The sequence below is a fragment of the Trichechus manatus genome, unplaced genomic scaffold, assembly GCF_000243295.1.
Source record: "Trichechus manatus latirostris isolate Lorelei unplaced genomic scaffold, TriManLat1.0 scaffold00133, whole genome shotgun sequence".
NCBI lineage: Eukaryota > Metazoa > Chordata > Mammalia > Sirenia > Trichechidae > Trichechus > Trichechus manatus.
The window spans coordinates 6796975-6824168 of record NW_004444069.1 but is presented as its reverse complement, the minus strand read 5'-3'; the positions used below and the strand labels follow the sequence as shown (position 1 = coordinate 6824168).

Here is a 27194-nt window from a genome sequence, read left to right as displayed (position 1 = left end):
CAGTGTTTGGAAACATAATAGTCACCTAAAATATACTATAAAATTTTAAAATCCCCTCTACATAGTTTATTTTTCTTGTTAAACACTAATTCTCTCTCTCTCTCTCACACACACACACACACACACACAGGCACTATTAGAGTCATCAAGGTCAGTCATACATACGTAAAAATATCCACATGAAATTATCTGGCAAGACTGCACTTCATTTTCTGTAACTTTAGAAGTATCACTCTTCCATTCACTCTTCTTGGGAACTCCAAGAAGATTTTCCTAAGTGGAAAGTCAAGAGTCTTTCTACTTAAAAAGATCAAAAGTCAAGTCTACATGTAAAAATACCTCTTTGAACTTGCTCCAGGTAGTGTGAGTACTTCCCAGTAAACCCAGTGCTCAGTAAGGGATGTTTCCAACCCCTTATACAGGCCCTTCCCTTGGCAATTAGGTTTTTTGCTAGCTTAAAACATCTCCTACTCCCCAACACAAAACAGGAGGAAAAATTTAAAAAAAAAGAAAGCTTAACATTTTTGGATGGATGATGCAGAAGTAAACTCTAGTTTAGGAACAATCTCTGGAAGCCAGTAAGATTTGGGGTCTTATATTGAATAAAGGAATCATGAAGGGCCGTACTCTCCATTCTCCCAGATTTTATAAACGTTTTTGTCTTCCTTGTGGACCTGCAGGCTCTCTCAAATTGTTCGAAAACTGCACCATTCTACTACCATTTAAATGAACAAATCTTTTCACTATGGTCACCCCAATCTTTCCAGTCATACTCTCTATACTTGTGCTCTCTATAACCTCAAAATTTAACTTACAATTAACAACATACTAAGCAATCTTTAATTTGGCAATTCCTAAGATTTATAAGCATAATAATGTTCATAACAAGAATCCTGAAATATTGATAAATAAATCCTGAAGGGATATCTAAATCACAGACTAAATTAGGTTCCATATAAATTTAGTATAAACCAAATCAGTTTTTTAAAATTTTGGTAAAAATACACACACCAATATGATAATTTCTACACTAAATCAGTTATATATGTATGTATATATGTATGTGTCTTTGTATATGTAACTTTCCATCAACCAAAATATTAAGGAAAACACTTCAGAAAGCATTCACTATATTAAAAAATGAACTATGACAGACCACATTTACAAACCAAGAATCAGATCTGCTCTGGTAATAGATCAGACCAAAAGGAAAGAGGAGGCAGAAGGTTTGCCAGTGGAGACTGCTGACAGCAGGGTGCACCATGAGCACACTCACCGAGGTATGAGACCAGTAGGAGTAGTCGAAGCTGAAGGACTTTGGAGCTTCCTTCGGGTTCTTTGGGTTAATAATACCTAGAGGATAAAATGTTTAATTTTATGTCACTCAGACACATATTCTTTAGTTCAACACGGCTGTTACATGTTCAAAACATCCCAATCAGTAAATTTATACCACTGAATCTGATAAAGGGCAAATGAAAAACAAAAGTAATCACATTCTTAAGAGGTGATCTTTATTTGGAACTTGAAAAAAAATCAGACCAACAACATTTACTGGGCATAACCAGGACTCAGAACAGAGCCTGGTACATAGTAGTTGCTCCATAAGTATTTTGTAACTGAATGTTTATCCTCCCTAGGTAAGTAAGTGGTCAAAATCTGGAGATGGGGCAGGTTACTGTTTCAGGGTGCCTTATAAGGCTTTGAAATATTTCAGCACATCAGAAAATAATAATAATAATAATAAACCTAGAAAATTACTGAATTACTCCAACCACTCTTTGAAACAAGCTCTTTTTTCTAATGAAAATATACATAACAAAATATACACCCTTTCTACAATTTTTACACGTACTGTTCACTGACAATGGTTACATGCTTCACATTGCGTCACCACTCTTCCTATCTCTAACCATATTGTTTTACCACCGCTCGCTTAGATTCTTTGCCCCTTGAAGTTTTCACCTGTGTTTTAGAGTTACTGTTGTCCATTTAATTTCATACAGATAATTTAAAAGAGTGCAATGCTCAGGATGAACATTTTTTATTAAATAAGTTGAACCGTTGTTTAAAGATGCCTTAATGGGACAGTTTCAGTTCAAGGCTTAAAAGCCGTGAAACAAACTCTCTTCAAAGATCTTATTATCTACTTCAAAAAAGCATTTGGTAATGAAGTAGCCACTGGAAAGACAGTCCTAGTTCTAAAATCCACAGCTGATAATAACTAATGTATTACTACAGAATCATTATATATATATACATACATACATATACACACACACACATATATATACATATATATGGAATCACAGACTACTAATTGATCTGTAGGATGTTATAAACAGGAAAATTAAGTTTTGCCTGAAAAGCATGAACTCTTACTGCCCATATTAAAAGTGGTTTCTTGTGTAAATAACCCAGTCACACTATACTTCAGGGATTGACTTAGAATGCTGAGGCTTAACTTCTCTTCCTTTGTCATACATACAAAACTCTTGCTCTTCATATTTCACATGGAACAGCATCCATTATAACATGTGGTCATGAAATCTCCTCAAAGACTGGACATTGCAACCAATCTACTTCTCTAGGGCAGGGCCACATCCCAGGCTATCAGTGAGATCAGGATTAAAAAATAAATCTGTCTGGGACAGCTGCTGCTTAGGACACAAATAGCAACAGTTGCTACTGTGCTTAGTTCTCTTGCGGGATCGCTGGGTATGCCCAGACACTTACCTTCCAACCTCAAATGCTGACAGAGTATTAATAAGGTTCACATTGCACGTAATCATGTGACAAAGAGACATGGTTCTAGAAAGAACAGCTTTCCACACACAAATGGTAATCCAAGCAACAAAATGTACTTCTAACCAAAAGGCACTACATACAAGATTTAAATAACAGCCAACATGTAGGAAGCACTAACTCCAAGCTATAGGCACTTTCTGTGTACTAACTTATTTAATACTCCTAACTACGCAATGAGGCAGATGTTTTATTATTCCCATTTTACAGATAAAGAAACCATCACAGAGAAATTAAATAACCTACCCAGGCTACAGAGCTAGTGGCAGAGCCAGGATATGAATTTGGAGAGTTTGGCTCCAGAGCCCAGACTCTTAGTCAAGACACTCATCATTTAAATGTTTATTCCCTACATGCAGCAATTCCCAAAGCAAAACACAGGAAGGCATTTTTATGCATATGTATACGTATCATCAGGAACCCCGGTGGTGCAGTGGTTAAACATTTGGCTGCTAACCAAAAGATCAAGTTCCAATCTACCAGCTGCTCCTTAGAAACCCTATGGGGCAATTCTACCCTGTCCTATAGGGTCACTATGAGTCGGAACTGATTCGACGGCAATGGGTCTGGTTTGGTCTTATACGTATTATCACTCTCCTGAAATTATACCACAGACATTGTTTAAAACTCTCTTTACCATTTAAAACTGGGAACTATTAAGATTATAGTTTCTAAAAGATGAAAGACCACACAAACACACACTCAAAAACTCTACCAAGAAAATGGACATTTGAATCATACTACATCAGCCAGGTTCCAGGTTTTAGCGGGATCAGCGATAAAGACAATAACGAGATGGCAGGGTGTGACCTCTGAAGCAGTCTTTATCACTCAAAAACATGGTTAAAATAAACACTTTCAACTGCTAGAAAATGTGCTCTCATAAATCCTTTAAACCACGTTTCATTCACCCTTTTAGAAACTCACTGGTGGTACCAATTCTGCCAAGAACAACTTAAGAAAGGGCCATTTCTCAGATCCTATCCCTTTGTTCTCTCTTCCCTAATAAAGAAAAGAAACAAAAACTACACCAGAGAGTATCTTCTTTGATTCACATGAAATCATTTCCTCTTCCTCAATACTCCCCTCTCCCAGATCTCTGAAGCTTCTGAAACTGTTTTCCTAACTTCCAGCTTAGAAACCACGTTCTTTTTTAAACAATTGCCCTCTAGTCAACAACAAAAAACTTTTTAACATAAATAAGTAAATAAAAATATAATTTTAAGTATTAGTCTGGCCAAACAAGATTAAATTTATCTACAATATTTAAAAGATTTCAATTTCCAAATGAAAGATGTGTGTATGTGTGTGTATAAAAGACAACTTAGAACAATGCAAAATTCAGTATTATTGTTAGGTAGCAGTTATAGGGCTGCTTGTTTAATTTTATTCTTTATATTTACATATACATGGATTACCTAGAAGATACGAAATATTTCATAACAAAAAACTTTAAAACCCTTGAACTCTGCAAACAAAAAAAGATTCTTATAAAGATAAAATATTAATCACAGCATCTGAGCTCATCAGAACCTTCTAAAGCCCATGAACTCCACTATTACTTCTATGGACAATGAGTTACTGTTTTGAACTGTATCAAAAGATTTTTCTTTCTGAATTAATGCTTGATATTTAACTCACATCCTTTCACCCAACTAGGAAATAGGATGCTTCAAACCATTAAAACAAAAGGGAGTGGGGGCGGGTGAAGAAGCCCGGGACATGTAAAAGAAAGGGTACAGTATTTGGAATCCTAGGACCCACATCAGTATCTACATATTGGTATCTTTTTTAAACAATTAAGAAATACCGTATTTAGATTTTTTTGTGTGACCTTGGGTACTATTGAGCTTTCGTGACCTCTCTGGAGCCCTGGTGGTGCAGTGGTTAAGCACTTGGCTGCTAAGTGAAAAGTTGGTGGTTCCAACCCACCAGCCACTCCGTGATAGAAAGATGTGGCAGTCTGCTTCTGTAAGGATTATAGCCCTGGAAACCCTATGGGCCAATTTTACTCTGTCCTATAGGGTTGCTACGAGTCGGAATCGACTTGACAGCAACGAGTTTGGGTTTTTGGTATGGTGACCTCTCAGAAATTGAGGTAATACCTAGTTCACAGGATGAAATGAGTAAAGTACTATACAAATGTTAAATGTTTAAAAACAGGTATTCCATGGTCTTTAAGCCAAAGCAAGAAAAGTTCACTAATTGCTAAAGTAAGCTAAAGCTAAATCTAAAAATTTTATTTCTTGTCAAGAGTCAAAGTATTACAATGGTATGCCATCTAATCTCTGGTTCCCCTACCACATTATAAATTACTTATGTACATGGACCATGTCTTATGGAATTCTCTACACTGCCCTATACCTAACAGGCACTGGGATGAACGCCTTCCATATGTCATGTACAATTTTAATTTGATTAAATTCTGTATCATTTTAAGGAGCACAAAAATAAAAACCAAAACAAGGCATGCATGTACAATATACACATAAAATGTCAGATTTTATCAGCTTCCACAGACAGAATATAGAGAGAACTGTACTACCGAAAAGACTGGACAGTAATTTTTAACACAATGGTTCTTATGTCAAGGTCAACTGAGCTAAAATACAGTGTGTATGACTTCTACTGTTTCTCAGGAAGCATGCATAGAAGAGTGGAATTGAAGTAATTAATATGTTCCAACATATAAGCCATATTTTCACCGACATAAAAGCTGTTACAAATGTAGCATGCGTCCCCAGGTCACGCGTCATCAGCGTACTAGCTTTGTCTAGGACAAATCATCACTTTTCCTACAAGAAATGGACTCTAGGCTTTTTTTTTGAGGACTGAAGTCAGAACATCACTCTATTTTAAGCGTTCATTACCACCCTGGAGCCCTGGTGGTGCAGTGGTTAAGTGATATGACTGCTAACCAAAAGGTCGGCAGTTCAAATCCACCAGCCGCTCCTTGGAAATACTATGAGGCAGTTCTACTCTGTCCTCTAGGGTCACCATGAGTCAGAATCGACTCAATGGCAATGGGTTTACCACCCTAGTTCAAGCCACCATCTCTCTTACCTAGATTACTGTAATACCTCCTAATTGGTCTCCCTGCTTCTTCCCCCCACCCCTCCTTGGCCCCTGAAGAGTCTACTCTCTGCACCACAGGCAGTGATCCTTCTAAAATGTAAGCCGTACCATGTCTATGTCATGCCTCTATTGAAAACCTTCCAATGGCTTCCTATCACACGCTGAAAAAAATCTCATGAGGTTTTATAATTTGCCCCATCCCCCACTCCCTCTCTGACCTCATCCCCAAAGACTCACCCTTACTCCTCCACCACAGCCCCACGGGCCTTCTTATTAAATACACACTTTCATCTCAGGGCCTTTACAGTTACTACTCTACCAGGAATGCTCTTCTCCCAGAGATCTGAACAACCCACTCCCTAACTTCATTCAGGTTCTGTTCAAGCATCACTTTTTCAGAAGGCACTTTTCTGACCATCCTATTTAAAACCAGTACCTGCTGTCACTCTCCATCTTCTTACCCTGATTTATTTTTCTTCACTACACTCTTGACTACCTGATTTATCATATGGGTCACTAGAATGCAGGCTCCATGAGATCAATAACTTCTGTTTCATTCACTTCTATATCCTTAGCTCCCAGAACAGTGCCTGGGCACATACTTGATTGATACTCAACAAAAATCTGAAGAATAAGTGACTAAGTTAGTCTTAGCTTTCCTCATAGACTGTCACTTCATTGAGGCTAGGAACCATGACTCCTCTCTTTCTATGTCACCCACAGTGCTGACTTCAGAAGCAGATAATTCTTATTTGTGAACTGGAATGTAGCTCCCTGGAGACCACTTTGCTTCCTGAGTCTTTTCTCCTGAGTAGCCAACTTATTCAGCATCTGGCAAGAAACACTGATCTCCAGAGGGGACAGAAACTCTAAATCCCAATCTAGAGAGTAAAGACATAACTTTTAGGCAACGGCAGTAATAGGTACACAAGAGGCAGAAGGAAAGATAACCAGATTTTAAATAGTGTAAGCAGAAGACTATGTGCTGGCAGGCTACCAGACAGGGTAAGGATTTAAGAAAAAAAAAGGAGGCAGAAAAGTAGAATAAGTATTGGAAATCCCTCATCTCTAGGTCTTTAGAATTGTCTCTTATAGTTTATGTTTTACAGAAAATATGGAATCTCATGGCAGATAGAGCTATCTTACCATTAGAATTTACTGCTGCAAAATTTTCTCCTGTGTTCTAGATATAACAAGCTTGTTTGCATGAGAATTCTTGCATAGGTGTGAAGCAATCTTTCTTTTCTTCTAGAAAATTTTTTTATTATTGTACTTTAGATGAAGGTTTATAGAACTACCTTCTCATTAAACAATTAGTACACATATTGTTTTGTGACATTGGTTGCTAACCCCGTGACATGTCAACACTCTCCCCTTCTCGACTTTGGGTTCCCTATTACCAGCTTTCCTGTCCCCTCCTGCCTTCTCGTCCTTGCACCTGGGCTGGTGTGCCCCTTTAGTCTTGTTTTGTTTTATGGGCCTATCTAATCTTTGGCTGAAGGGTGAACCTCAGGACTGACTTCATTACTGAGCTAAAAGGGTGTCTGGGGGCCATATTCTCAGGGTTTCTCCAGTCTCTGTCAGGCCAGTAAGTCTGGTCTTTTTTCGTGAGTTAGAATTTTGTTCTACATTTTTCTCCAGCTCTGTCCGGACCCTCTATTGTGATCCCTGTCAGAGCAGTTGGTAGTGGTGGCCCGGCACCATCTACTTGTGCTGGACTGAGTCTGGTGGAGGCTGTGGTAGTTGTGGTCCATTAGTCTTCTGGACTAATCTTCCCCTTGTGTCTTCGGTTTTCTTCATTCTCCCTTGCTCCTGACAGGGTGAGACCAATGGAGTATATTAGATGGCCGCTCACAAGCTTTTAAGACTCCAGATGCCACTCATCAGAGAAGAATGTAGAGGGAAACAGATTCTTGACTTCACCCACAATACATACACCCAAAAGGCACAACCATATGGTAAACACAAAAAGGCATAAATAAATGCATTCAACTCCCCAAGTTGTTTCTCTGAGACGTACATTCAGTTAGGAGGATGACGTGCTCGAAGCCTAGCTCAATGTCCAGCACAGAGCAGGGACTCAATAAGCATTGGCTGAATCGTTGTTGAATCTCGTAACTACATCCAAGATGGCGCATCCACTCAAAGACCTTCAATAAAAACACTGGCCCCAAGTCTGTTTTCCTGGTCTTTCTACCCTGTCTTCCATTAGTCCCTGTGCACGTTTACCCAATGGACTCAGCTCTCAAATCTCCCAAGTCTGATATAATGCTAACTTCCATGCTAACATCAAACTTTCTCAAAGGAAAGGTTTTTGCAAAAGATCCTAAGATTCTATTTTAAGAAAGGAAAAGTTAAACAGCACTTTCATTCACTGAGCAAATTTACTGAGCACAAACTATGTACTAAGCACTGTGCTGGGGATGAGATGGAAAGCAAGAGTTATTTCTGCCCTTCTAAAGTTTACAGCCAATGGAGGAGACAGATATATAATCACAGCAAATAAATACATACTCTGAAATTACAAAAGGCACACTAAGGCAAATAAGGAGGACTGTATTAAAGAAAACATATAAAATAGGTGATTTCTGAACAAGTAAACTCTAGTCTGGGGAGACAGAGAAGGCTGGGCTAAAGGATCCAAAGACCAAACCCATCGCCATCAAGTTGATTACAACTCATAGTGACCCTATAGGACAGAGTAGAACTGCCCCATAGGGTTTCCAAGGCTGTAATCTTTATGCAAACAGAATGCCACATCTTTCTCCTGCAGAACAGCTGGTGAGTTCGAACCACTGACCTTTCAGTTAGCAGCTGAGCACTTAAACACTGTGCCACCAGGGCTCCTCTGCGCTAAAGGATATGTAGGAGTTAACTAGGCAAAGTGGGGGAATAATAACAACAGCTAACACTTATTGAACGCTTACCATGTGCCAGGCACATGTAACCATCAGTTTAATCCTCACTATTATTATCTCCATTTTACAGTTGGAGTACCTGAGACAAAGAGACAAAGGAGCTTGCCCAATGCCAGAGCCTAGATTCAGATGTGGGCCATCTAGCTCCAGAGCTCTGAACCACTAGGCAATATGTATTCCAGGTTGAAGGAACTGCATTAAGAAGCCCGAGGCAAAGAGAAGCATGTGCCATCCAGGTACTCCTAGAAGGCCAGTGTGGTTCAAGTGCAGTGAACAGTAAAGGGGAGAAACGCACTAAAATCTCGGGGACAAACTGTGCATGAACCTCAAGAGGTCCATGAACCCCTGAGCCATGAGAAGCCATGGCAAATTACATTTGCAGGCTACAGTGTGGAAAATGGATTGGCAGGAGGCATGAGTGAAAGTATGGCAGCCACGACTCCCAATGACTCCCATAAGAACCATATTTGGCATGAGAAATCCATGAGTTAGTTCCAAGATGCTGTGTTTCTGGGGCTAGGCCAAGAGAAGGGACCCATTCCTACATCAAAAGCATTGTGTCTCTTGATCCAAAACTAAGTTTTGTCTTATAATTTGGTCCAATATTCAATAATCAAAAGGTGAGCTGACCTAGAAAATATTTCTCAAATACATTTTCAAGGATTTTATCAGTGAAGAAAATAGAATACCGTAGAGGCTTTACTCTGACCCCACCCTAAATTATATTATTCCAGCTCCATCTATAAGTTGGGCAAGAAACAAACTCTGTAAGCCTTAATTTTCTTATTTGTAAAATGGGTACAATAATAATGCCTTCCTTCATAGAACTGTTGTGAGGATTAATGACTAACCCATGTCAAGAGTTTAGCTCAGGGACCAGTACAAAGGAAATGTTTAAAAAAATGCTTTCCTTTAACAAATACTTGAGTGCCTACCATGCCATCAGTTGGAATCGAGTTGATGGCAAGTGGGTATGGAATCCCCGGGTGACACAAACGGTTAAGTGCTTGGCTACCAACCAAAAGGCTGGCGGTTCAAATCCACCCAGAGGTACCTCAGAAGAAAGGTCTGGTGATCTACTTCCCAAAGATCACAGCCATTGAAAACCCTATAGAGTACAGGTCTATTCTGTAACACATGGGGTTTCCATGAGTTGAAATCAACAGCAACTGGTACTGGTACCATGCCCCAGGCCTGAGGATATCTGTGAAAACAAGGCTCTACCCTCATGGAGCTTACATTCTAATAAGGGAGTAGATAATTAACAAATGGAGATAATATAATGCCCCAAAGAAAAATAAAGCAGGGTTCAGTGATAAAAGGTGAAGGTGGTAGGGGTGCCTATTTCAGATAAGAGCAAGCAGGATGCCTCTAAGGAGGTGATATTTGAGCAGGGACCTAAACAAAGTTTAAAGAACAGCAAGACCACCAGTGTAGCCACAGCAGAGTAAACAATGATGAGATGTGAAATCAGATACCTAGCCAGAGGCCAGATTCTGTCGGGCCTTGTGGCCAAGGTGAGGATTTTACATTTTATTCTAAAAGTGACAAGAAGCCAATGAAGGAGCTTAAGCACAGGAGGTGACATGATCTAATTTGCATTTTAAAAATATGACTCTGGCTGCATGGGAACAAGAGTGGAAACAGAGAAACAGGAGGCTACTGCAATACCGACTGAGTAGAAACAGTAAAAAGTAATTGGATTTAGGGTAGATTCTGAAGGCAGAGATAACAGGACTTACTCATGGATCACATGTGGTCTAAAGGGTGAAGGCAAGAATGACTCCAATATTTTTGGTCTGAGCAACTAAAAGAATGGGTAAGACTGAGGAGGAGCCACTTTCAGTGGGAAAAACAACCATTCTGTTTAAGACATGTTACGTTTAAGAACTTAAGAGTAAAGTTACAGTGGGATGTGTGAGTTTAGAGTTCTAGAGAGCGGTCAAGGCTGGAGAAATAAATTTGGGAGTATTATCATCTCAATGACATTGAAAGCCTTGGAAGAGGATGAAATCACCTACAGAGTCTTCTCTGTAGAAAGACAGAGAAGAGATCTGAGGACAAAACTCTGGTGTACTTTTAACATAAACAGGTGAGGAAGAACTGAGAATGGCCCAAGAGGAAAGAAGGTAATCTGAGCAGCATAGGTCCTGAGAGTCAAGAGAGGAAACTGTTTCAAGGAGGAAGTCAAACTAAATTAGCTACTGTTATTACAATGGCTGTTATCTTAACCATCTTCTGGACTCCCCTTGAGTCATTGTTTAGGCTATCTCCTGACCTCCCCAATAACATTCTTTGCTCATCTTCACCTCTGGGCTTTGGCTCCCCATCACATCCAAATTCCTTCTCGTTTCAAGTATGAGTTCCTGAGGGCAGGCTCAGAAACTAAGACCAGGCTGCATCTTTTCCCAAGTTCAACATGTAGATGATCCCAAATTTATCCTCACCATACAACTTTCACACCTTTCCCCTTCTGTCAACTAACTTTTTATTCCTTGGGTTACAGGTGACATTTATTATCTTAGGAGACCTGGAGAAGAGCAAGATAGTATCTTTTATGGAAAGGCTTCGCGAAGAACCATATCCAAGATAAATATATAAATACCTTCAAAATGACTATCACAAAATGTTTCGAAGGTTCACTGCTGAACCACAATTGACCATTTTCTCCCTTGGAGCATCTTCATGTCAAAATTGGACTTACCAAGTCCGTTAAATCTCTCTATTTCATCCTCCTTTTTTCCTTGCCTTCTTTCCAACCATGATGCAGAAATAATGTTTTAATTACTGAGCGCTAGAAAATAAGCAGTCAAAACAAGATTTGTACTTAAAAGCCTTCTTCTTCCGCAGAATAAATTTGTTTATCTAATATCTCAAAGTCTGTATGTTGTAATTATACTGTTGGCAAACTACTAAAGATTTTGCCTGCAAGTATAATTAACATATCATTGTGGCAACACTGTAACTTTACATTAACTTTCTAAGGAAGAATGTTTTGGGCTTGTTAAAAATCTAATGACATCTTCAGCACAGCCTTCTTCTTCTGAAAGGTTCCTATATCCAAAATTAAGAAAAATGGCATACAATTATTTTGTACACCATTTATAGCCCAAAACCAAAACCCACAGGCAGCCCCTTTCCCTTCTCACATATTTCTAGAAGATGGTATAAAACACATTGCCAGAAAGCAGATTTAAGCAAAAGACCTACAATATAAAGTTCCATGGTCATTTAAAATAAACTTCAAATCTTTTATAAAACAAGCATAAGCATACTATATATATATTCACTATATACACAACCCAGAGTATTAAAAAATAAATACACAATAGGGAAAAAAAAAAAACTATAACTCTTTGTGTCACAATGTCACCAATCTGATAAAAAATAAACATGCTAGTTATAATAAACATTAAGCAAACTCTCAGTTAACAATTCTGCTTTTCCTAAACAAAGTCTGAATGATTTTGAAGAGCAACGATCTGGAAGACATAGATCTCATTCAATTTAAGTGATCCAAAGATGTCTGAACTGCTAATAATGCGTCCCCCACGCCTTTTTTCAAGCTGCCCTGCATTAAGAAAGCATCAAAATAAAATTTAATCTAACAGTTAAGTTCACATTAGACATAGACATTTAGTACTACTGCACAGAACAGTAAAACAATAAATATTTTGAGAGGCAATGGATACAATATAGCAGTTCAGAGTCAGGGCTCTCTAAAGCCAGACAACCCACATTCATTTTCCAGTTCTCCCAATTCCTAAATATGTGACCCCAGACAAGTTATCTAATAATTCTTTGCCTCAGTCCCCTCATCTGTGAAATGGAGAAAAGAAGAGTATCTCCCATAGGATTACTGCAAAGATTAAATGAATTAAAATCTGTGTGTGCCTAATTGTGCCTGGCACATCTTAAGTGCTCAATCCGTGTTGATTGTTGTTGTTGTTGCTTTTGTTGTCAATAATTAATCATGGTTTCCCCCCCAAACCCACTAAAAGGCAATTTAAAAAGTAAAAGCTGCCTCTACTGACCATTCTGACTAGGGACACAATAGAAGAAGGTCCCAGGTAGAATGGGAGAAAAATGTAGAGCAAAATTCAAATTCCTAAAAAAGGCTAGACCTACTGGACCAATAGAGACTAAAGGAACCCCTGAGACTATTGCTCTAAGATACGCTTTGAACTTGGAACTGAAGCTATTTCTGGAGGTCGCCTTTCAGCCAAATAAAAGGCTGGCTTATAGCATCCGTGAGTAATGTGCTCCTTTGAGCAATCAACTATATAAGACCAAACGGTCAACATTCACCCAAAAGCAAAGATGAGAAGGCAAGGAGGGAAAGGGAAGCTAGATCAATGGAAACAGAACAAACAGAATGGAAATAATGAGAATGCTGACACACTGAAAACTGTAACCAATGTCATGGAACAATCTGTATAAAAATTGTTAAATGGGAACCTAATTTGCTGTGTAAACTTTCACCAAAAATCCAAAATATTTAAAATAAAATTAAAAAAAATAAAGGCTGTGTTTTGTTTGCCCTTCACCCATTTTGCTCCTCAAGTTTATTCACAATTACAAAAGGAACTCTTTGGTATCAGGCCAGAACGATGTCAGAGGGAAACAATAAGTGTAGTTAAATCATTTCCTCATTTGTGCTGCTTCTGCTAATTCTGGCCATAGAGTTTGTGTTCTGCCAAAACAGAAAGGGCTTCCCAGACATTCCCTACCTTTCTCCATCCTAACCCTCAATTATTTATTTAGATGGCCCTCCTCCTCCGTGCTTTTGTAACAGTCACCACACTGCTTTGATTATTTATCTCAATCTAAGACAAGGTGAAAAACCCCAAGAGCTTGGTGGCTTCCCCACTTACACTTGATGAATAACAAAAATCTAATTTCCTTTAGACACTCTCAACAACTTAATTTCATATTTCGTATTCCTATTCTATTCATCCCTAAACAGTACATCTAATAATAGCTTTAGCCCACTTAAAAAGAAAATTATGTATAAAACAATCCCATTTCTTGATACACTACAGAAAAGTAAGCCTATGAATGCCACTTGGCCTAACGCCTGATGGGAATTACAGTCCCTTTCACGGTCTAACTGGATTCCAGACTCTGCTAGCTCCCATTACAGCACTTCACACTCCACTGGGCAACTACCAAAAACAATCAGCACCTTGTTATTGACATGGATTTTTAAAAATGAACTCTTAACAGCTCTTGAGAATTGCAAAAGAGGCATTAAAACAAAACGAAACTGGGTACGGTCGCCTTCTATGAGAAAGCAACAAATGCACATATAAAGGCAGAGTAAAGTACAGTTTAGTTTTTAGTTAAGGCAACCTCAAAAAGACTACGACAATAAAATGCAAAGTAGCAAGGGAAGATAACTAGGTTTTCTACAAGAAGATTTTCTCTAATCTTCTCTCTTGGCTGGTTTGGAATCTAGATGTGAAAACCATTTATTTAGGTAACAAAGGAATTCAAATTATATCCTATAATAAAAAGCAATTACAAATACACAAAAGCAAAGGCCTCCGCCAACTAACTTAGCAATTGGTTCAATTATTTCTGCCTTTAAACTTACATTATCACTAAAAATAATTATTTATGTACCAAAACCAACCACAAAAAGAAATTAAATAATTTTTAATATACCATCCTATATGGAATGGTGCTCTCTAGTTTTAGATTGCCCTTTATCATACGTGATTTCATCTGCTCCTCATGATGATCCTAGAATATTAGGCTCGGTAGGTATCAGCAACATTTCCATTTAATAAATGAAGAACCTAAGGCTCAAGTGTCTGATTACAGAGAATTAGCTAAAAAATGTACAGCTCATAAGTACAACAGAATACTACATATAGGATGCCTATAAACAAAAACAAAACAGAAAGTAAGTGCTGGCAAGGATGTGGAAAAACAGGAAGCCTCACACACTGATGGTGGGAATACAAAATGGTGCAGGCATTGCAGAAAACAGTTTGCTGATTCCTCAAAAAGTTAAACACAGAATTATCATGTTGTTATTGTTATTGCCATCAAGTCACTTTCGACTCATAGTGACCCTACAGGACAGAGCAGAACTGCCCCGTGGGATTTCCTAGGCTGTAACCTTTATGGGAGCAGATTGCCAGGTCATTTCTCCCACTGAGCCGCTGGTAGGTTCAAATCTCTGACTTTCCAGTTAGCAGCTGAATGCTTAAAACCATTATGCCACCAGGACTCCTTAGAATTATCATACGACCTAGCAATTCCACTCCTAGGGATATAGCCAAGAGAAATGAAAACATCTGTCCACACAAAAACTTGCAGATGAAAGCTTATAGCAGCATTATTCTCAACAGCCAAAAGGGAAACAACTCAAATGTCTATCAGTGGATGGATGGATAAATATATTGTGGAATATACATACAATAGAATATTATTCAGTCACAGAAAAGTCGTGAAGTACTGATAAAGGCTACAACTTGGGTAAACATTATGCTAAGTGAAAAAAAGTCAGACACAAAAGGTCACATATTGTATGATTCTTTTTACATGAAATATTCAGAATAGCCAAATCCATAGAGACAGAAATAGATTAGTGGTTGCCAGGGGATGCAGTAGGGGCATGATGAGTGATTACTTAATGGATATGGGGTGATGGAAAAGTTTTGAAACTAGATAGAGGTGGCGGTTGCACAACACTGTGAATACACTAAATGTCACTCAATTGTACATTTTAAATGGTTAATTTTATATGAAGTTTACTTCAATTAAGAAAATAGAATATACACAGTCACTAAAATTTGGTTCATGACAAAAACTTAAGACATGGGGAAACAGACCCAAAATACTATTAGATAAAAGAACAAGAGGCTGCAAGGGTTTGACAGCGTGAGGGGGAGGTCATTGCTCAGACTTTAGCTTTTATTTTGAGTGAAACAGGAACCATTTCCAGGTTTTGAGGGAAAACATAACATAATCTGACTTCCGTTCTAAAAGGATTGATCAAGCTGCTCTGTTGAGAATAGACTGCTGGGGGACAAAGGCAGAAGCAGGGAGGCCAGTTAGGAGGTTATTGCAGGTGGTGGTAAAAAGCAGTCAGATTCTGAATATATTCTCAGGCAGAGCCCGCAAGACTTTTTGATGAATTAGACAGAGGATGAGAAAGAGAAGTCAAGGATGATGCCATAGTTTTTGCCCTCAGCAATTACAAAGACAGAGCTGCCATTAATTGAGTTGAGGGGAATACAGGGGAGCAGAGCTGGAACAGAATACATCAGGAATTCAGTTTTGAACACGTTGAGTCTGAAGTGTCTACTGAAAGGTCGAGATGTCAAGTAGACAGCCGCATAAACTGCATTCTATAAACACGTCCTTCTCTGCCCATATGCAGCTTATATTCTTCTTCACAGCAGTCCTGTGGTTTTAAGGTTCAAGTTGTCTAACAATGGGTGCTTAGCTAAATAAAGTATGATTATAATACAACAGAATAATATGTAGCCATTAAAATTACGTTCTTGAAGAATACTTATGTGCTCAAAAGATTACTGAACAGAATTAACATATAACAGTAGGTATTTTACTACTGTTTAATTTATAAGCTTTGTACTCAAATGAAGGGGAAAAATTAATTTTTGGATTACTGTTTGGATCTTACTCTACATTCATTGATTCATCTATTTATTCACTGAGTGCCTATTAAATCGTGGGCCTATGTTAGGTACTCAGAATAAGACAGATACGGTCCTACCTCCGAGTTAAACTTTCCTATTAGGAAACGGGATCTTGGCTAGAAGCAGAGAATACCAGAAAGATGTTTATCTGTGTTTTATTGACTATGTAAAGGCATTCAACTGTGTGGATAACAAATTATGGATAACACTGCGAAGAATGGGAATTCCAGAACACTTAATTGTGCTCATGAGGAACCTGTCCATAGATCAAAAAGCAGTCATTCGAACAGAGCAAGGAGATACTGCATGGTTTAAAATCAAGGAAGGTTTGTGTTAGGGCTACATCCTTTCACCATACTTATTCAATCTGTATGTTGAGCAAATAATCCAAGAAGCTGGACTACATGAAGAAGAACATGGCTTCAGGATTGGAGAAAGACTCATTAACAACCTGTGATACGCAGATGACACAACTCTGCTTGCTGAAAGCAAAGAGGACTTGAAGCACTTACTGATGAAGAACAAACTCTACAACCTTCAGTATGGATTACACCTCAACATAAAAAAAAAACAAAAATCCTTACAACTGGATCAATAAGCAACATCATGGTAAACGGAGAAAATACTGAAGTTGTCAAGGATTTCCTTTTACTTGGATCCACAATCAATGCTCATGGAAGCAGCAGTCAAGAAATCAAATGACATATAGCATTGGGCAAATCTGCTGCAAAAGACTCCTTTAAAGTGTTGAAAAGCAAAGATGTCACTTTGAGGACTAAGGTGCGCCTGACCCAAGTCATAGTATTTTCAATCACCTCATATACACGTGAAAGATGGACAATGCATAAGGAAGACCGAAGAAGAACTAATGCCTTTGAACTGTGGTACTGACAAAGAATACTGAATATACTATGGACTGCCAGAAGAACGAATAAATCTGTCTTGGAAGAAGTACAGCCAGAATGTTCCTTAGAAGCAAGGATCGTGAGACTTCATCTCATGTACTGTGGACATGTTATCAGGAGGGACCAGTCCCTAGAGAAAGACATCATGCTTGGTAAAGAGGGTCTGTGAAAAACAGGAAGACCCAAAATGGCATAGACTGACATAGTGGCTGCAACAATGGGCTCAAACATAGCAAAGACTGTGAGGACGGCACAGGACTGGGCAGTGTTTCATTCTGTTGTACATGGGGTCACTATAATTTGGAACTGACTTGATGGCACCTAGCAACGACAAATTAGGAAGAGACAAACAAACAATTATAATTGTGACATAGCTGTAAGAATATTATATGCATTTAGACAACGAATACTTAGAACAAAATGATAAGGAATATTTATTACTGAAGTAAGTACTCATTTGATTAGTCACTTCTATTGCTAAAGGACAATATAAAGAATAACACACTATTCTAAAAAAAAAAAACAAATAAATAAACATTAACCTCAATTTGTCCTTCAGGTAAAAATAAGCAGGTGGACTTAACCAGGGTGAGCTTTTGGATTAACAATGATAATATAATCTATGTAAGAATGAACTACACACAAATTCTTAAATAAAAATCCATTCAATCCATCTTTATATTGATTTGTCATATGTTATTAAAAGTAATGGATATATCACAAAAAGAAAACAATATTTAAAGCAATTCTCAAAATCTTTTCTAGCCATCTAACTCCATGAACCACGTTTCTGTACTTTGGGTACCATTTGAGATGGTGCATCTAGATCACTATGGAATTAAAAATGGTTCAGTATTTAGAAGGAGCCCTGGTGGCGCAGTGGTTAAGAACTCAGGCTGCTAACCAAAACATCGGCAGTTCAAATCCACCAGTCACACCTTGGAAACCCTATGGGGCAGTTCTACTCTGTCCTATAGGGTTGCTACAGAGTTGCTATGAGTTCGAATTGACTCTACAGCACACAACAACATAGGTTTCCCGATGGCTGTTATGAAAACTAAAACCTGTAATTATACTAAAAATACTCTCCAGAACATAAAAAAGTCTATTAGATATATTTTTCCCCTTAAATATCTATTAAAAAATTGTTTGAAATATTTAGATACACTATGATGGTGTAATCTCTATTCCAAGAATTTTTGCTCAGAAAATGATCAGGAAATTTACATAAGTATTTCTCTTCAAGGATGTTTATCAGAGTGTTCATTTAAAAAATAAATAAATAAAAAAGTAACTAGATAACCACATTATAGAATTTCATATGCTCGCTAAAAATCATGTAGAGAAATACACCCATTCCCCACTGACACGGTTAGGTTCCAAAGACCAAGTCATTATGTGAAATTGGCATTACGCAAAAATGGAGGATGACCACGTCAGATCACAAAACGGAGGATGACTACGTCATTACATAACTGCCAAATTACATCACTACATAACCGCCAAACCACTGAGAATGATGGACAAGCCAAGTGGACACATAAACTTAACCATCACAGCCAGTATTATTCTCGCCTTGTACCTCGGTGTTTGTTACTGCCAGACATATATTGTTAATGTGCAACATAGCTGGACCGTAGATTTTTTACTATAGTGATAAATGCAAGATGTTGGATAATGAGATAGTTGATAAGTAAGGAGTAGGTGTACTTAATTACATTAAAAATATTAGAAGATTAAAAAAAGCAAATTATATTATGACTCAATTATGTAACACATTTAATATGTGTAAGAGTGTAAGGAAAAAAATTAGAGGAATATGCATCAAATGTTCATGTTACACCAAAAACATAATAAAATATTTTAAAAAAAAGAAAAAAAATGTTAATGGTAGTTCTCTCTGATAGGATTAGAAGTGATTTTTCTTTCTGCTTTGTGCTTTCTGTATTTTCCAATTGCTTTTGTTTTCAGAGTAAAAGGCATTACACATTATCCTTAAATTAGAACTGATTGCTTTATATCATTTGTGGATATATTGAAGAAATATGTTCACTAAATTATCCTGAAACAGGAGTAAGGGAGGTAGAAATTGTGCTATCTGTGACAGTTAACAAATTAACTTCCTTTTGTACATTTTACTAACTGAAGGTATTAAACTACAAAGATTAATGGAGTAAAACTGCTACCAGGGAAAACACCAGAGGATCAATCCTCAAGAGTCAGAGAAGTTGTCAGTATCTGGAAAGAATCATAATATGGTATTTGCTACAAATAATTGAGATGTCTCAAACAAGTAAAAGCTTCTCAAAACTCCAAGCTTCATTCTGCTCTGATATTTCAAAACATATTTAAACAAGTACAATTGTTCTGTAGATATTTGAAAGAAATAATTACTAATTCAAAGGAACAATTATATATAGCACATGACAGGAGAAAGGTAAAGCAAATTCAATTTACTGAACACCTATTATGTGCCAAGAACAGCTTCAGGTTAGGTACAAGGATTATGAAACATAGCCTCGGAACTACTTCTTTCCCCACAAGATGAAAAACTGCTTATTAGTTTTATAAAAAACCTGCTCTGTCCAAGTCCACGCCTGAAATAAGGCCGTGCGAAGAACTCTAAGAGCCAGATGAAAGGAGAACCGATTAAAGGGGAAATAAAGATGCTACTTATTCTAATTTGTTTAGAAAACATATAAACAGTCCAAGATAATTTCTCTGCACACCAACTTCAGTATTTTCCTAATATAAAGAAAACAATGACAGGACACAGGGAGCAACTACTGCTGCAAAATGACAGTTAAGTGTAAAGAATCCTCCTTTGTCCATCACAGCAACCAGAAGATGCATCATCCTCAGCTGCTCTCACATCCAGTACTATAAATACAAGCTCCACAGCTGGTGCTTGTGGAAAATTGCGAGACATGCAAACAATCATGTTTTCAATACCAACATGCCATTAATTTTTGTTCATACAACCGGCCAACCTTTTACTAAAAAATACTGGAAGTCATCTTCATTTCTGGAATCAAGCAGACAGGCAGGGCAGAAGAGTTTAAAAGATATGCTTATAATTTACCAAAAACATTTTTTTCTCAAAGTAAACAATGCAACAGAAGTTTAAAATAGGGAAAAACAAAAGAAAATACATTTGATTTCTCATCCAGAAAAGGGTATAATCCAACAACCTTCTTTACGACCATAAACTTCATCTCCGTAGAAGGAAAAAACTGTAAGAAATAAAGGGACACATTCCAGAATGTCAGTTTAGTAACTTACCACTTGAGAAATCATGAAATAGTAGACAAAATTACGTTTTATTTCAAAATTTTAAAAAGTTTAATGTCACTGGTACCCAAATTGATTTCAACCTATTCTACTGAACTCTTCTTCCTATGCTATGTAAGCCTCTTTATCTTCTTGTTGCGTAACTTCTTACATTCGGAGTGACTAAAATGACAAGTCATTTAATCAACATGGACAGGTAAATTTTGGAAAAAAGAGTAAAAAAAAGTGATTAGAAGCCTTCAGAAAAGGCAGACTAAGGACAGCAGGCGAATTTTGTGGACTTGTGCCTATGACAGGATATGCCATTTACTGATACGGACAAGCATGGGCGCACAAAATATAGAGTACAAGCAGTAAAACAATAAAACAAAACCCCCGGTACATACCAGCCAGTTATGAAACAGAACATTCTCTCACTTCTGCAGGACCACTTCATGACCCTCCCAGATCTCTTTCCCCACCATTCCCTCTCTGAGGCACCATTACTCTGATTTTTTTTATTATTGCCCTTACTTTTCTTTATAGTTTTACCCCATGTGCTTGTATGGAATAAAGAATATAGAGAATAGCTTTGCATGTTTTGAAATTTATGTAGATAAAATACATTCACTTTGTTTTGCAACTTGCTTTTTTTCTTTTACTAAACATCTGTGTGTAGCTACAGTTCATTTATGATTTGTGTGCATGCATGTGCAGTAACTCTTCTCTTCTTTGCTGTACTCTATTATGCAAATATACCATGATCTATTTTTCCATTCCCCTGCTGATAGACACTGGGCTTGTTTCCAGTTTTTTTTTTAATTAATTTTTTTGCTATAAGAAAAAATAGTGCTATTAGGAGTTTAAATGCCCAAATCTTCAGCAGTTTTAATGACTCTCAGTGAAATGTAATAAATTGGTAGAGGTTACAGACAGACACATGATTGGGCATGAGTGAGACTTGCAGTCACAGAATGAATATTGACAAGAATGGCTTAAAAAATGTGAAAATTCCATCTCTAAGGTTAGAGCATAGGGTGTGGAACTAGAGAAATAGTAGCTGAAGGGCTTATCCTATGTTTCCAGCCATATTGTGAAGTACTTTGGATACTCTGAGTCTTAGGTAGCCGGTGCTGCTGTAACAGAAATACCGCAAGTCAGTGGCTTTAACTTACAGAAATATATCTTATCACAGTTTAGATGGCTAGAACTTCAAACTCAGGGCACTGGCTCTAGGAAAAGAGTCTCTCTGTCCGCTGGGGGAAATTCTTATCTTAGCATCTCTAGCATTCTTCTGTTCCTTGAATCTCCACACGGCAGATTCTATCTTTTTCCCATTTGCGCTTGCTTGGTACCTGTGACCCCTTCTTTCCTTCATCTCTTCCATTTGTAACGGAAATGTCTATCCTGTGTTTGATCCACCATTGTGCTCTGGAAACATATAACTTGTTTTCTAGATTTCATAGGTCCACTGATGGAGAGAATTATGCCCCAAATCTCACCTATATTTGATTAGATGATTCAGAAGATGAGATTCTGGACTTAAGAGTTGATTTAAGACTTTTGGGATGATGTGACAGATTTTGCATATGTGAAGGACATGAATTTTGGGGGGCCAAAGAGGAATGTTATGGATTGAATTGTGTTCCCTAAAACATGTATTAGAATCCTAACCCCTATACCTGTGGATGTGACCCTATTTGGGAATAGTCTTCTTTGTTATGTTAAAGAGGCTATATTAGTGCAGAGTGTGTCTTAAACCTAATCACTTTTCAGATATAAAAAGAGCAGATGAGACACAGACAAGCAAGCACAAACCTGGGAAATACAGATATCACTTGGAGATTGCCAAGGAACCAAGGAATGCTGAAAAGAATACTATAAAAGCTGAGACAAGGATTTTCCCCCAGAATAGACAGAGAGCCTCCTCCTAGAGCCAGCACCCTGAATTCAGACTTGTAGCCTCCTAAACTGTGAGAAAATAAATCTGTTTGTTAAAGCCACCACCTGTGGCATGTCTGTTACAGCAGCGCTAAGAAACTAAGACATTTTGCTATGAAGTTTATACCTTATTCTGATTTAACTAATTATGTCCTAGCTTATCCTGGAAAAGACTTTGGAAAATTAGTGATTCTTAACCTTTTTTTTTTTTGAGACACAGATCCCCTAAAAATGTATTGAAAGTGATTACTCTCTCCTGAGGAAAATACCTAACATACATTTTGCATATAATTTCAGGGGGTTCCCTGACACTCAGAAGTCTATCCATAGACCCCAAGTTAAGAAACTCAGACTAAAATGCAAATGAGAATTAGCTGATACTAATGAGGGAAGATGCCCCTAGGTGGTGCGAATGGTTTGCATTCGACTGCTAACTTACAAGTTGGTGGTTCAAACCCATCTAGCAAGCACCATGGAAGAAAAGCCCTGGAGATCTGCTTCCATTAAGATTACAGTCAAGAAAACCCTATGGAGCAGTTCTACTCTGTAACACACGGGGTCACCATAAGTTAACTAGACAGCAACTAAGAACGTCAACAATGAGAGAAAAAACTAAAGACTAGAATACACAACTGCATTAAGACCCTAATTTTAACCATTTAACCAAACTGGAACAACAAGAAAACTCATCAACAATGCTGGCAATAGACTGTGAAAAGGAGGTTAGAATAGAGGTGATTTTTCTTCCCCTCATCTCTACTTTCTAGGATGTCTGTAAAGATAATTCATATACATTTACATTTCTTTTCATACCAAACCAAAACTAAACCTGCTGCCATCAAGTCGATTCTGACTCATAGCAACCCTATAGTACAGAGCAGAACTGCCCCATATGGTTTCCGAGGAAGTGTCTGGTGGATTCAAACCGCCGACATTTTGGTTAGCAGCTGAGCGCTTAACCACTGCACCACCAGGGCTCCTCTTTTCACACAGTTATATTAATTTATGCGAGAAAAAAACATAGAAACTTAAAAGCATTCCTTTCAAAAATCTTCCTTTCCAAGCCTCCATTGTGTTCTTGCCTTTCCTCCATCCCAAATTTTCATCAGTGGACTTGAAGTCATTCTTTTTACCAGTTTTGATGTGAAATATTTGGCTTAGAAATGTACACATGTGAATGAAAAAGCCTTAAAAAATGTACAATGTAAGCCATAAACAAGAAAATATAGGGTTACTTCTATTCCACTAAAACTTGGGCACTGAGGAAAAAAAAACCTCTGGGCAAAGAAAGATTGAGAAATACATGAAGGAGACTTAGCAAAGGACAAGAGACAGAATCCTGTGGTTAAAGACGGAGCAAAATGTCACAACTCAATCAAAAGAAGGAGTGTATCTCACATCATGAGGGAGAACCAGCTTTATTATTTACCTCCTGCTTTTCTGGGGGAATTTATACAGTTTCATCGTCTCCAGATTTACATATGTAACCTAACCATAAACGTGAGCAGTTAGATAATTAGCTTCATCCCAATTTCCTTTTTAAAAAGTAATTAAACAGTCAAAAATGTTTCCAAAGTGGGAGAAACCTGGAATATAATGGCATATTATTAAACAAAGCCATCTGTATGCACTCGGGTCCCCAAAATGTCAAGGCAGTAACATTTATCTGCACCGTGGAAAATATCTCCTCCGAGACCAGAAAGTGCTTAAATAAAACTGCGACTACTCATTTCTCAGATTTTCCCTAAAGTACTCTTCACCCGCTCCTATTTTTTCATAAGAGACCTTACGGCAGGAACATTCCGTTGCATTCCATCTGCAATCAGCTATAATCCTTGGGAGCAGCAGTCCAGGCCTGCTGCCAGCATAGCAACCTTTTAACACAGCTAACACATGTGGCTATAGCAAATTCATTTCATTTTTTGCAACAACTATAGGTTCAAAATGCATGCACTCTCACAATCTTAAGACCACTATTTTTTGTGTTTTAAAAACAAGCCATTAATACTTTCTAGACATAGCATCTTTCATCCAAATGCCTCTCCAAGCACTTAAAAGATTACTTGTGTTCTGGACGAATGGAAATAGGGAACCTGGGGTAGAGAAGGGGAGAGTGTTGACACATCGCGGGGCTGGCAACCAATGCCACAAAACAATCTGTGTATTAACTGCACAATGAGAAAATAATCTGCTCTGTAAACTTTCACCTAAATCACAAAAAAAGTTTTAAAAAATTACTTGCAATAAATATGTCAAATTACTAACAAATTGCCATGTAAAATCGAAAAGAAAGAGAAAACAGAAGTAAAACACCAGAAAATGCCAAAAATTCTAAAGGAAAAAGTTTCTCATAAGATTAGATAATTAGCTTTCCAAGAACAGACAACTTTTCAAAGGAGCCAAAATGACCCCAAACTCTCTGAGTCACAGGCAAAGCAGTCGTCAACTTTGAAAGTATTTACCTAGAAACCAACCCTAATTTTTCCAAACAGATTCATCTCATGATATTTTGTTTCAGCAGACCAGTGTTAAATTAAAATTCACAAATTTCTCCTCATAGTTTTAATGTGTAGGGAGGTGCTGTGTTATACCAGAAAAGGAATTCCAGTTGAGGGTCAGGAGTCCTTGTATCAAGTCCTAATGTTACCATTTTAAAAAAGTGAAAAAGTCCCAAAAAGTTTGGGACTTTTTGGTTCTGCTTCATTAATCGGGGCGTTGGACGATGTCTAAAGTTTCTTTCAGTTCTAATAAACTACTATTCGGAAGTTTTTCCCAAATACTAAACTGGATGTTTAGTTTAAATCTCACTCCTCAAGATCTAGCTTAAATGCCGTATCACCTATGAAGCCTTACATTTGCCCTTTGCCAAACTCACACTTGGATTTTTTTACAACCTGTTTTTATGACAATTTTCACTTTGATCATTTTTACCTCATATTATTTCAGTATGTCTCATCTCTCCTACCACAGACTTTAAAACCTCCTTAAGGGCAGGGTACTACGGTACATACAACTTTGATCCCTACAGACTCATATTATAGCAGACTCTCAAAAGGGAGGAAGGGGAAGAAAGGAATGGCAAGGCAAGGCAGAGCCACTAAGCCTGTTCTCTAGAAAAGTTTCGGACAAAATATGGTGGAAAAACCACTGATTGTTCAGTACTGTTCTTAAGGTGGTCCACAAGTTGGTTTTTATGGTACTGATACAATATATCTATTTAAGCCAAATTATTAATGACTTTTAATAAAAATCAGGTATCTCTTCTTTAATATTTCATCAAAAGACATCAATATTTTCAATAATTCTGGACAGACTTCTGTGGGAGATAGCAAAAATGGGTAAATATAGAATGTATACTCGTACAAACTCTAAAATATATGGTTCTATCCTCAAGAGAGGAGTCCTACTGTCTCAGTGGTTAAGAGTTACGGCTGCTAACCAAAAAGTCCGCAGTTCAAATCCACTAACCGCTCCTTGGAAACCCTATGGGGCAGTTCTAGTGTCCTATAGGGTCGCTACGAGTCTGAATCAACTAGATGGCAACAGGTTTTTATCCCTGAGAGGAGCCCTGATGGCACAGTGATTAAGCGCTCAGCTGCTAACCAAAAGGTCAGTGGTTCAAACTCACCAGCCACTTTGTGGGGAAAGATGTGGCAGTCTGCTTCCACAAAGATTATAGCCTTGGCAACCCTATGGGGCAGTTCTACTCTGTCCTACAAGGTCGCTATGATTCAGAATCAACTCCACAACAATAGGTTTTTTAATCCTCAAAATATGTTCAATTAGGAATCTTACTTTCTTCATCAGTTTGCTTTCTTCCAGAACTGAAAACATTTGTCTGAAATCCTTCATCCAGAGTGAGTATCATATTTGGGGAATTTTTACTTTTTCTCCTAAACTGGTGTTACTTTCTATACAATTGAAATAACAAGGTCAAAGAGAGAAATGTATAGCTTAGAAACAATGACATCTAAGTCCTTCTTTCTTAATCATCAATAAGCTCTTAGTGAGTTTTAATCCAGATGATCAAAAACTTGCTAAGTTGGAAAGTCAAGCAGACCCAGATCCATCCCTCATAACTACCCAGAATTACAGAAAATCTTTTAAATTTCACTACACACTCTGATATTTTAAATTATGTAAAACTGGCATATGTCTTTTCTCCTGGATAGGCAATGGATGACTTTTTGATATTCTATTCAGTACTTATCATACCATTATAGATTTGCTAATTTAAAAAAAAAAAAAGCCCTATTAACTTATACGGATATTTTTTCATGCTAAAATCTCAAAGGAATCAACTTTTACAAGTTATAAACATGAGTTGTATTATTCAGGTAGTTAAAACATATAAATAAAGCGAAGACTGAAAAATAAACTATTATACCCTATCACTAACAAAAAGGGAAGAAAAAACTGTCTTAGAATAAGATATTGCTGCTTAAACTATCTCTGGAAGGAAGCCTAACACACGTTGCCTCTGGGGAGAGGAACTGTTTGACTATGTGACAGGGCATGAGGAAGTCTTTGTACTGCCCACTCTTTATACCTTTTGAATTTTATACCATGTGAGTAAATGTCTTACCTATTCGCAAAAAAATAAATCA

The 27194-nt window shown here is 37.6% G+C and overlaps 1 protein-coding gene across 3 annotated transcripts in view; it reads right to left on the bottom strand.

The window, feature by feature from the left end:
- Positions 1-27194, bottom strand: part of KIF1B (kinesin family member 1B) — a 159434-nt gene that overhangs the window by 117262 nt on the left and 14978 nt on the right. For all 3 annotated transcript variants that reach the window (XM_004385151.3, XM_023739409.1, XM_004385153.2), the window contains exon 3: positions 1277-1353. In XM_004385151.3, the coding sequence (XP_004385208.1) occupies positions 1277-1353 (77 nt within the window). The remainder of the gene's footprint in view (positions 1-1276; positions 1354-27194) is intronic.